General features: G+C 39.9%; 1 protein-coding gene across 1 annotated transcript in view; it reads right to left on the bottom strand.

The window, feature by feature from the left end:
- Positions 1 to 3,486: 3,486 nt before the first annotated feature.
- pin1 (peptidylprolyl cis/trans isomerase, NIMA-interacting 1) overlaps positions 3,487 to 12,916 on the bottom strand; it is an 11,135-nt gene continuing 1,705 nt past the window's right edge. Inside the window, exons 2-5 of the mRNA XM_084041014.1 lie at positions 11,578 to 11,663; positions 8,099 to 8,207; positions 6,080 to 6,190; positions 3,487 to 4,081 (exon numbers count right to left, since the gene is read on the bottom strand). Coding sequence (XP_083897140.1) covers positions 3,972 to 4,081; positions 6,080 to 6,190; positions 8,099 to 8,207; positions 11,578 to 11,663 — 416 coding nt within the window. The 3' untranslated portion in view covers positions 3,487 to 3,971. The remainder of the gene's footprint in view (positions 4,082 to 6,079; positions 6,191 to 8,098; positions 8,208 to 11,577; positions 11,664 to 12,916) is intronic.

The following is a 12,916-nucleotide window of genomic DNA, read 5'->3' on the forward strand; positions in this document are numbered from 1 at the left end:
CATTTTGTTTACAGTACCGATCTGAAAGTCTCCTGATAGTTACAAGCACACAGGACAGTCCTTCAAAAGAAAGTGTTACACATAAAGAAACACACTACAAGAGCCGGTGATATAAAAAAAGTGGAACAAAATACTAATTTTTAAAGATTAATAACAGTCAGATTCCAAACTTTTTTCTTCTTATTCATCTTTTCAGTGGGTATCTGAGTCAGATACCCATCCATTGTCCCCCGCCCACAAAAAGTTAGAATATGAAGATAGGAGATTTCTGCCCGACAGAAATGATATTCATCATCAGACCTGCTGAGTACATGGTCTCAGTATATCTGTCGTTTCCTACAATGGGTATTTTAGCTTTAAGGCAAAATGAAATCTCACGACTGAAAATGTTTGCGTGACCGTCGTGAGATAGGTTAGTTTTACCCTACTGATGATGTGTTGTTGCAATAGTAATCCCGCTCTGTACGAGGAACCGCAACTTCAGACATTTGGTATAACATTTCTGCGATTTGTGAAACAGTATGAAAGGAGCCCCCCCCCCCATACACACACGTGCTAATTCCTAAATGAACACAAAATGTAAAATTATGTTTGAGTAATATTATTCCTGCCATTCTACATACTGCCAAGGTAAAGAAATCACAGATTTTGCTCACTTTTTGCTTTTATGAAATATCCCAGACCATAAGGGTTTTATGGAAGATGCCTATGCTAGTTTTGACCACTTCAAATGCTCTAATCTTTAAATAATAACCGAAAATAGCCTGTCTACAAGCTCTCAACGATGCATTGAGAGCTTGTAGATCGGCTATTTTCGCTGTGCATTATGCTTCCTTAGAAGACATGCTGGCTTCTATGGAATCCAAATGACTGAAATCAGTCGTGCAGTGGTTCTCAAACATTGTCATGTCACCAAGGACTAATTCATAAATAAATACAATCAATTAAAAAACCCTGATTCACTGCCTTTTTTGCTATTATTTTAATGTTGTTTTATTCTTTTGCTTTTCTTTTTTTGCGTTATTGTTAAATTATTTGTACTTTTTCTGTAAAGCGCTTTGAGCTGCATTTCATGTCATGAAAGGTGCTATACAAATAAAGTTTATTACTATAATTAAATTCATATGTATTTGGTGCGTGATCCCAAAGCCTATACCACTTGTGCAAGGACGCGCTGTGATTGGCCAGTAGCCACTTTGAGTGGCAGTTGGGGCAAACGCTCTCCCGCATGAATTACGATTCTGTCCCGATCGGTACATAACTCGGACGGTGCTGAGTCGGCTCAAGCGAACTTCGCATCGTTCAGCACGGCAACTCGCTCGCTTTAGCTTGCTCGGTGGTGCCTCTCGTTGCTCAAGTTCGTTGGAGATTGCGCGCCTCCATCGCGGTCCAAAACTATAGTTTATCAGCAAAAAAATAATACTCCGCGGGCGCGGTTGTCGGAAAATACGAGTTACGGTAGCGGGATTCGTTCACGGGGAGTTGGGGTCGGCAGTCCAAAGCTCAGCGAGGCACACCACCAGACCAGTCGAGGTTTTGGGCTGTATTAGAATGTGACAACGCCCCCACCGTTGGTAGACGAGAGGCAGTTCCGCGTTCGTCACAGAAGCGGGGCGTGGTCATATAGCACAAGCGGTATAGGCTTTGGTATGTCGCGTATTGCGCAGCGGACGCCCGTTTAAAAGACTTTTAACGTGCCAGTGGGAACCCACAAATATTCATCAAAACAAAACAACATACAAAACAAGAAACTTTTAATGATGGAAGAACAGCAATTCTTACATGGTGTTTGTCTTTTTTTTTGCTAGTTACAGTCAAAAAGAACAGTCTGTAATATATATTCTTTGAACATAATGGAATTCAAGAGCAGTGGAATTACAAAACAATAAACCAGTGCCAATATTCCATTCATTTACCATCAAACTATTTAGATTCTAAATAGTACATAAACTGGAAGTCCTTCCAGAGAATGTACTATGACGTTTTTCTTTTCCGTCCGTGTACGTATGCCGTTTTCAGAATTCTTATTGTACTGAATGCCAGGGGTCTTCAATAGGGGGTCTGGGACCCCTTAAGGGGTCCTCAGAGCTACTACAGGGGGGCCACCAAATATTTGTGAGATATGATGATTATTATCATTTTTTTAGGTTTGAACCCAAGCATCCCTTTTTTCTAAGGGGAACATTAGCCGAAAATAGCCGATCTACAAGCTCACAACGCCTCGCGGCGCGAGGCGTTGTGAGCTTGTAGATCGGCTATTTTTGGCAGAGCAGGCCAAGTAAAAAAAAAACAAGTTTAATCTGAAACACCAATATAGAGGGGGTCCCTGCTTCATCTCTCTCTCTCAGCTAGGGGGTCCTTGGCCTGAAAAAACGTTGAAGATCCCTGGTCTATGCAACCGTCTGCAACTCGCTCTGCAGTTTTCTGATCTGGAACTAGTGAGAACCAGTGGATACGCGTTATTATAGCCTGTGTGCTCCCAAAAAACAATTCCCTCAGAAACCCCCAGGGGCGTCAAAGTGGTATAGGGTCTATCACCCAGAAACCTCTGAAATCTGGTGGGTTTCTTCAAATACATGTAGGTATACTTTGTTTGGTACGTCCATGTTTTATTCTAACTCGTAGCAAGTTGACAACGACAATAGCCTGCTGGATTCAGCATTAATGTGGGGGAACAATAACATCGTGGAGTCCATTTCTGCCCAACCCAATACAGATATTAGTTGGAGATTAGGGACGGGATGATAATGGTTAAAAAAACGCTCACAATAATCGTATCCTGGAGATGTTAATTCATCGTGAAATTGTCCTCCGCAAATTCAGTACCACTTAAACCCTCTATACTTGATAAAAACTGACAAAGTGACACTAATGACACTAGTCCGTTTTTCGGAACGACACAAGGTGACATTTTGAGAGTTCTGGTGGGTTTGCTTTGCCAGAAGAATACTACGATAGTGACGGAGAGAGAGGAAGGAACTGCTTTTGGCACAGAAATGACACTGTTGTTAAGGGACGCAAGTCAGTCTAAAAATAAATGGTCCTTGTGAGCGCACATGCACGTAGTAGAGCCAAGAACACAAGCACGCATGTGCTCACACACACATACATACATACACACGCATACTGTACATACATTCCCGCACTCCACACATCATGTAATCCTGCACGGCCATTTCTTACAGGGTCACAGGCACTCTCACTTTATAATAGCAATGTCTCAGGTAAAAAGAAAGAAAGAAAAAATAACAATTAGGAACCATCCTAATCCTAATATTCTCTGGTGCTCATTGATATATCAACTGGTCCTTGAATGCATATGATGCAACATAAGAGATGTCATGTAAGCCTGCAAGCCTTGGTTTGGATAACGAACCATTGTTTTATCCAAGAGTGGAATAATAAGACTCTAAATACGCCATAGCCCTGGGGATTTAGAACAGTGGTTCCCCAACATGTTTGGCCTTGGAACCCCCCATCCCCCCCCCCCCATCTTACATTGGACATGGAACCCCCCTTCTCACATTTGACAGAGGTCGAGACCCACCAAAAGTGTGTTTTTCTGACATGTTAACCATTTAAACCCTATACACTTTATGTACGATGAATGGCAAAAAAGAAAGCTGATCTACAAGCTGCCAACGTTTTGCTATGTGACACGTTGTGAGCTTGTAAATCTTGCTGTTTTTGAAACTTTTTGAAAAATACTATTTTTGACAACACTTAACATGTTAGAAATGTTGGACTGCCGCCAAACAGACAAGACCTCAGCCCCCACCCCCCTGATCTTAAAAAGGGGGGGTCCGAGTCCCAGGTTGGGGAACCACTGATTTAGAAGACGGTGTAGGGTAGACTGAGTGTGTGTGTGTGTGTGTGTGTGTGTGTGTGTGTGTGTGTGTGTGTGTGTGTGTGTGTGTGTGTGTGTGTGTGTGTGAAAGAGGGTGTGTGTGTGTATGTGTGGCCTCTCCTCTTCATCCAGTACGGAGGATGATGTGAACACCAGAGTCAGTAAACACAGGACCGCTCATGTCTCCCACTTTGAGGGCGAAGGAGGCGTCCTCGAATGGCTTCTGCATCTGACCTGTGACACAAAAACAGAGGTATTCAATTATTAAAAGACACGCTACGATGGAACCACCATAGAAATGGTACAAAAATGGTACCTAGAAATGGTCTCCTAAAGTGGGCACAGCCGTCTGATCTCACGAACATCCTATGTTTACTGGTGCTAGATCTATGTTTACTGGTGCTAGATCTACTGGTGCTAGATCTATGTTTACTGTTGCTAGATCTACTGGTGCTAGATCTATGTTTACTGTTGCTAGATCCTGTGAGAGTGTGTTGCTGGGACAGAGAAAGGTCGATAGTGAAGTAGATTTTCTCCTGATTTGTGTGAAAACCTTGGGAAGGTTGTGTGTCTTGTGACGATCCAAGGTCCAATATTTAGTTCAGTGAACCTGGAGCTAAAGAACGGTTCAGAAGCCGTGTTCACGTTCACTCTTCCATTGGAAATGAATAGACTCCAACCTACTTCTGGTATCTGGTATCACGCAGATACGGGAAGTAAATCGGAGATGGTATGTCTTTCTTTTTTTTTTGTCTTGGACGCAAACGCACGCAAAACAACGCATGTTAAATAATATTTAGGCATTTAGCAATAGAATTGGAAGACCATTGGTCTCAGAATATTTTTTTTGTTTCATTTATGTTTCATTGTGATTATTATTTTAATGTTGGGACTAATATCTTCTTTAGTTAAAATGCACATAAAATATGCCTGGTTAGGAAACCCATTCTGCTAATGGACGTCTCATAAAAGCTTATGGGATTATTTACGCACAAGGGTTGAACCGTTTAATCAACTTTGTGACTTTGCTAGCATTTTCTCTCTCTGTTTTGACATGACTGCCACAGGAAACTTTCCCTGCTTCTTTTTGTGTGGTGTGAAAATCTAATAGATCCCTGTGCACAGTTAACCTGATTTATAAGATGCCGTAAAAACAGCTCAATGACACAACGAATGCTATGGTTCTACTTGAGTGTTGTTGCTATAGGCTGTCACCTGACCTGTAAACTACATCTACAGCCATAAAGCGATTTGTACAGCTTGGGGTAATTTGTCTTAATTACACTAATTCAAATGGGTTGAGAAGGTACATCTCAGCTTATAAAGGGAGCGTTTGTCATTGGAAAAAAAGAGTGACTGCGGTTAAAAAAAGGCTTGAACTGGAGGAAGAAAGGTTTCATTTATACTGACAGAATTATGTTGTGCATAAAGTGAGCAGTCTTTTTTCCCTTCACTTTTTAGAGTGATCAGAATCATTTGTAATGAACTGTTATAACTTTATAATAAATCATTTTCAGTTAAGATTTTGGGCCAACTCATTTCTTTCTCCTTTTTTTCGACATTAATTAATATCCCGTTGCTTTATTTTGTTGAAGCTCAGAATAAAGATTGGCTGTTATTGTTATCATTTTAATAGGCCTTAATTGTTTTGTTTTAACAGCCTAGCTGTGAGTTGGAGAGCCCAGTGGGAGTCACAAATGTAATTGCAATTCACAAAAATGTGCAAGAGATGAGTCTGTCAACCCATTTCATTAATATCTATGAACTGGGCATAACAATCCTCCCAGGAATGGGATGCCTGCCTGGTGCCAGTGAGTGCACAGACCTTGGTTTGAATCCGACTCCCGGCTTATCTCGCACGTCTCTCCTATCTCTCTGCCCTTGGTTTCCTCTCTACCTCTCTCTAAACCAAGGGTTCCAAAACCTTTCAGGCTGTGACCCCCCAAAATAATGGTGGACCCCCGCAAAATAATCATAATTGAACTGGGGACCCCCCAAAATAATCATATTTGAACTGGCACCCACTGTGACAAGCACTTGGAATTGTAGGAGTTGAGGCATTATACATTTAGTTCCACGGATAAATATTGTGAAAACAGCCGATCTACAAGCTCACAACGCCTAGCAATGCCAGTCGTTGTGAGCTTGTAGATCTGCTATTTTCACTGTGTGTGTGAGTGAGTGAGTGAGTGAGTGAGTGAGAGAGAGAGAGAGAGAGACACATGCACACACCGTGGCCAAACAGTCCCAGGTCTCCACCGTTCCTAGCAGAGCTGCAGTCACTGAACTGAGAGGCCAGAGCCTCAAACTCCTCTTCTCCAGACTTGATCTGCTCTATGTACTCTACACACACACACACACACACAAACACACACACACACACACACACACACACACACACACACACACACACACACACACAATAAGTGAATGAAATAAAATACAAAAGTGGTTGTTATTGACAATACCACATCGACAATAGTTAGAAAGTGTGACATACATTTGTAGCCTTAGTCAGAATCTCCGCCACTTGGTGTGTATTGTATGTAAACTATGAATGGGATATAAAAAATTAAAATATAATAAAATACATTGTTTTACTCCTTTTTCCATTGAAATGCCAACGGTCAAACAAGATGTGTGAATGCCCCCTGGTGGGCCTCTGGTAGAATGCATCATTAATGGATCCGAAGGTAGCACTCCTTAACAATATACAACATTTAATGCATCGTGGACATTAAGTTATCTGAAAGGAAAACAAGCTGATGTGTACATATTTAACATAATACCATAATATAATCTCCTGTGTTCACTGATGCATCTCATATCTGATTTTGGACGTGTTTTAAAACAACAATCATCATTCAATCTTTACATAGGAACTTTGAGAATACAATCGCCCCGGGTCAAATCCAGCGACCTCGGAACGGTCGCCACCAGGTATTCCTAATCGTAACCTCAGTAAAACTATGCCTAAACCTAAACTTATTCCTAACCTTAACCTCAGTAAAACTATGCCTAAACCTATCCTTATTCCTAACCTTAACCTCAGTAAAACTATGCCTAAACCTATCCTTATTCCTAACCTTAACCTCAGTAAAACTATGCCTAAACCTAACCTTATTCCTAAACGTAACCTCAGTAAAACTATGCCTAAACCTAACCTTATTCCTAAACGTAACCTCAGTAAAACTATGTCTAAACCTAACCTTATTCCTAACCTTAACCTCAGTAAAACTATGTCTAAACCTAACCTTATTCCTAACCTTAACCTCAGTAAAACTATGTCTAAACCTAACCTTATTCCTAACCTTAACCTCAGTAAAACTATGTCTAAACCTAACCTTATTCCTAACCTTAACCTCAGTAAAACTATGTCTAAACCTATCCTTATCCACAGTAAAACTATGTCTAAACCTAACCTTATTCCTAACCTTAACCACAGTAAAACTATGCCTAAACCTAACCTTATTCCTAAACATAACCTCAGTAAAACCATGTCTAAACCTATCCTTATCCACAGTAAAACTATGTCTAAACCTAACCTTCTTCCTAACCTTAACCACAGTAAAACTATGCCTAAACCTAAACTTATTCCTAACCTGAACAACAGTAAAACAAATACAAGAACCACTGGGGGCGAGTGGTCTGTGACAAAAATGGGGGCGAGTGTGTTTTGGGCCGAGTGTTCCGGTTACTGAAACTTTGACTAACACACCAAGTGAGCAGAGATGCTACATCTTTGGCATATAAACTATAAGTGCCTGGTCTTTAAGAACATAGAGACCTACTCTGAATGGTCTCTAGTGCCTGGTCTTTATGAACATAGAGACCTACTCTGAATGGACTCTAGAGCCTGGTCTTTAGGAACATAGAGACCTACTCTGAATGGACTCTAGAGCCTGGTCTTTAGGAACATAGAGACCTACTCTGAATGGACTCTAGTGCCTGGTCTTTATGAACATAGAGACCTACTCTGAATGGACTCTAGAGCCTGGTCTTTATGAACATAGAGACCTACTCTGAATGGACTCTAGTGCCTGGTCTTTAGGAACATAGAGACCTACTCTGAATGGACTCTAGAGCCTGGTCTTTATGAACATAGAGACCTACTCTGAATGGACTCTAGTGCCTGGTCTTTAGGAACATAGAGACCTACTCTGAATGGACTCTAGAGCCTGGTCTTTATGAACATAGAGACCTACTCTGAATGGTCTCTAGTGCCTGGTCTTTAGGAACATAGAGACCTACTCTGAATGGACTCTAGTGCCTGGTCTTTGGTGCGTGTGATGTTCTCTTCTCGCCAGGAGGACGGGCGACGTGATTGGCTGTGCTTCACCAGCAGGTGGGAGCAGCGCACCTGGTGGGAAACAAATATTTTCTTATTCGTTACATAATCATATACATTGAAGAAAGCAAAGTTAAGTAAAATCTCAACTGAAAACATGTGTATGACCAAGTCCTGATTTGTGAAACAGTGCGTCAGACACATTGAGAGCATGTAGATCGGCTATTTTCACTGCGCAACATGCTTCCATAGAACATTAGTTCTCAAAGTGGGGTCCGGGGACCCCCAGGGGTCCTTGGGAGGGTACCAGGGGGTCCCCAGCAAAATTATTTAACATAGCACTACAATCATCTTAAACACTTTAGACGTTGGCTATCCAAAAATAGCAGATATACAAGCTCACAGCACGTCACTTTGTGCGACACTGCGAACTTGTAGATCTGCTATCTTTTAAAGTAGTTGAACAATATCGAAAAAATGTTTGGACAATTTTAATAATTTGGTTTTTTTTTTTAACCCCAAATCTTCTCTTCTGGGGGTCCCTGGTACAAAATATTTTCAGATGGGGGTCCGCGGCCAAATACATATCATTTTGGGAGTCCACGGCATGAAAAAGATTGAGAACCACTGCCATAGAAGACATGCTGGCTTCTATGGAATACAAATGACTGAAATCAGTCGTGGCGACTGACAACTTTAATCCATGCACATACGAGTAGTCGAGTATACAAGAGTAAAATGATTTGTTTTCACTTTCTCAATTTTGTAGCAGCAATAGCAACAAATAGCAATAACAACAAATAATTAAGAAGAACAAGTAGTAAGCTAAGAAATAGTTGAGACTATGTACATTAATCATAGTACAGTGCCATCATGCGCTTGGGTCTTACTTCTAAATGTTACATACATGTATGTGCACAGTACTGTATAAGCATTTATGTACATACTGTATATTAGGCTGGTTAGTTAGTTATTTTTCCAAACTCAATTTTGTGAGTTTGGACAAAACATTTGTTCTGACAATATTATCATTTAAAATGTAACTGCAAACATGTATAAAGAGATTTGTAAAAGAAAATTAAAGAAATAAAAGAAAAGAAAAGAAAAGAAAAGGATAGACAGTGCCAACACCTGGCCACTGAGTGGCGCAATTGAGTTTCATTGCACAACAAACACCTTTGCATTTTGACCTGCTTATAGTTATTTTTTATATTTGACACTTCGATAAAGTATATTGGGTTGAAAGGAGTACTAGTAGTTCACCCAAAAACTGACTTATTTTCAATCAATTCACGTCACCCCATGAAGCCTTGAATTCATGGAGATTTTTTAGTTTTTGTCGCATTCCTAAGCCAATAATTTGGTGATAATAATAAAGATGCTTATGTATCCGGTAGGAGACACAAAGGAGACTCTTTGAGTCTACTCCGACTGTCATCAAATTATTATTATTATTATTAGGGATGCGACAAATTGATAGAAAATAAGTCATTTTTTGGGTGAACTAATCCTTTAAGTGGTTTAACAGTCAATCGAATGTATCAATGATGTAAGGTTTAAGATCAATTTGGCCGCTGCGTTCTTGAAAACTCATCTGGATGTCGGATTCTTTCCTGCATTTGTTTGAGCACTGAGTAGATGGGGTTCAGCTGGCAGTATCTATGCGTACATGCTGCGTCACTTTAATCTATTAAGACAGGGAACGCATCTGTCTGTGTCATTTTAAGATGTCTTTTTTAAATCTTGATTTTTTTGCAAATCTTTCAATATATGTTTTAAAGTTAACACTTTTAACTCCGATCTGCTTCTTGGGATCCCTGGAACAATAAGGTTTGAGATAGGGGTCCGCGGCCAAATACATATCATTTTGGGTGGTCGTTGACATGGAATAGTTGAAGCACCACTGATCTGGCAACATACTGTTAGGATGTTAACCGTACGTTAAGATTTGCAAAGATTAGAGTTACAAATGTTCACTTTAAAAAAATATATTCTAAGATTTGCTAAAATGCTCAGGATTTTTCAAAAATGGCAGATCTACAAGCTCATAGCGCAACACAGAGTGCCGCGCTATGAACTTGTAGATCTGCTATTTTTTAACAGACAAATAAATTACACAGATGCTTTCCCGGATTGCATGGGTTAACAAACTGCAGCCTTAAACAAAAAGGACATTAAACTATAAAAATAGTCTCTCTAGCCATGCTGAAAGCAGCATGACAGACAGCACACCTCGCCGTTCTCAAACCAAGCTAATCTAAATATAAAAACCAGCTGTGCTGATGCTGATCAGACGGAATCTGGGCAGAGTGGCCAGGCTAGCAGTTTGCAGACCTAAGTAGCTAAATCTGGCATTAAAATAAAAGCTTAGTCAAGTTTTGTTTCTCTGTGTGTTCAGTTGGGAACTGGGAAGAGTTGTCGAGCGCATTGGTTCTCAAAGTGGGGTCCGGGGACCCCAAGGGGTCCTTGAGGAGGTTCCAGGTGGTCCCCAGCTGGAAGAGTTGATAACCAAATGGACCCTTATCTTTAACTCTTGAGTGTAAAATTAAACCAAATGGACCAGATTATTGTTAAACATCTGCATTACTTAATTTGCAAGAAGTCTTACACAATTAGAGTGTAGAATAATTATTATTTTAGATCATCGTTTGCCTGTTATCTCTCTGATGGTACCACATCAATACAGCATGGAATTGTGGACAAAAAACGTATCAAACAACGACAAAATATATACGTTTTGGGTCTGAGAGGCTAAATCTCATCAGGCTCAAATGCTGAATGAATAATTGATATGAAAAAGGTTGAAAACCACTGGTCTAGCGCACCTACAGATGCTGGCTGAGTGAACAGGGTCTCTCTGTCTCTGTCAGACTCCATGTATTTCCAGGATAACAGAGATGACACTGGCAGAAAGGTTGTTATTTTGAGAGCAAAATGCCCCACAATATGAAAACATTTTTATATGTTTTATTCTGATGGTCACTGTTGCATAAATCGCAATATTCCACTCGAGGGTGGCTTTACCGTGATGATCATCCATGTAATGCATATGTAGGGCTGTCACGAATCTCACGATTACCAATTTAAGTTTGATCAAATAATTGCGATTAACGATTTAATTGTGTGTTTGGAATTGAACATTGGAACGTGTAAAAACATACAAAATAAAATTCCTTTTGCCTTTTAGGTTTTGTAATCAAAAATTGCACAGGGCAGATATGACAAATAATTTAAATATACAAAGAAAGTATTGACATATTTTAGATCTGCTATTTCTGCTTTTTTTTAATTTATTTTTTATTTTATTTTTCAACATGGTAACAATTATGATGATTATGCAAAAAAAATATAGCGGTTATCGCAAATAATTGCAATAAGATGATTACGTAATCATTTTGACAGGCCTATGCATATGACAGAGTAAAAAGCACTGGATCAAAACCTTATCTGGTTCTCCATGACCATCTCCAACCGTAGGACGCTCCCATTGGCTGGCGTTGGTGATGTGATTGAAGTAGTACACCCTGCCTGGAGAGGAAAAGGGAGGAGACAGGCATTCATCAAAACCAGCAGTAAAAGCATATTTACAGACAAACAGTGTGTGTGTGTGTGTGTGTGTGTGTGTGTGTGTGTGTGTGTGTGTGTGTGTGTGTGTGTGTGTGTGTGTGGGAGGGAGGGTCATTTATTTTAACTATAAGTCTTGTCTAGGTCTTGTCTAGGTCGCGTATTCCATATTTTGTAGGCATAACAGTAGAATGAATTCATCCCACAACAAGACCACAAGGTGATGGATGCACCCGGAAGAACAATCTAATTGAGAAGCTTTATTTTGCACCGGCCTTCATTTCACTCCCATAATGTTAAAATGTTCAGATAATAATCATTGCCATACGTAGAGCGTTTGTTCATTAAGACCGGGAACGCATCTGTGTCATTTTAAGATTTCTTTGGCTATTAAAAAAATAGCAGATATACAAGCTTATAGCACGGCACCGAGTGCCGTGCTATGAGCTTGTATATCTGCTATTTTTTTGGGAAAAATCGTGAAAATGTGTGCAAATCTTTAGTTTGAATATAGATGTACTTTTTTAAAGCGAAAGTTTTTAACTCAAGTCTTTGCTTCTGGGGATTTTACAAATGTCTTCTAAATCCTAACAGTTCTTTTTTCCTAACGTTTTTTTGTATATATATATATTTTTTTTTACTTATGTTGCTATATTATCAATGGTTTTCAAACTTTTTTCATGTCAAGGACACCCTAAATAATATGTATTTGTCCGCGGACCCCCTCCCATCTAAAAATATTTTGTTTCAGGGACCCCCAGAAGCAAAGATTTGAGTTAAAAATGTATATAAAAGATTTGCACACATTTTCACGATATTTCTAAAAATATCTGCTATTTTTGAATAGCCAAAGAAATCTTAAAATGACACGCATGCGTTCCCTTCCCGGCCTTAAAGGGTTAACAGGTGGTCTCCCTGTCTCTCCTCCAGCTCTTTAATTATTAAAGATCTGCAGAGACAGGTAAACCCTTTCTGTTTATTAAACTTTAATCAACAGAAAGGGACATTCATAAATAAATAAATAAATAAATAAACAGAACATACATGAGATTCAGAATACAGAACAGAACCTCCAGAAAGATCATTTCTCAGCTACAATTTTATAGCGTTCCACACTTTGTGTCTGCTCATCATCTAACTAACCCCCCAGTACATGATGACGTCAGGGGCTTTTACACCCCCCCCCCCCCCCCCCACCCCACCTAAGGATCATATGA

Source organism: Gymnoscopelus microlampas (assembly GCF_963454915.1).
Source record: "Gymnoscopelus microlampas genome assembly, chromosome: 2".
In the NCBI taxonomy this organism is placed as follows: Eukaryota; Metazoa; Chordata; class Actinopteri; order Myctophiformes; family Myctophidae; genus Gymnoscopelus; species Gymnoscopelus microlampas.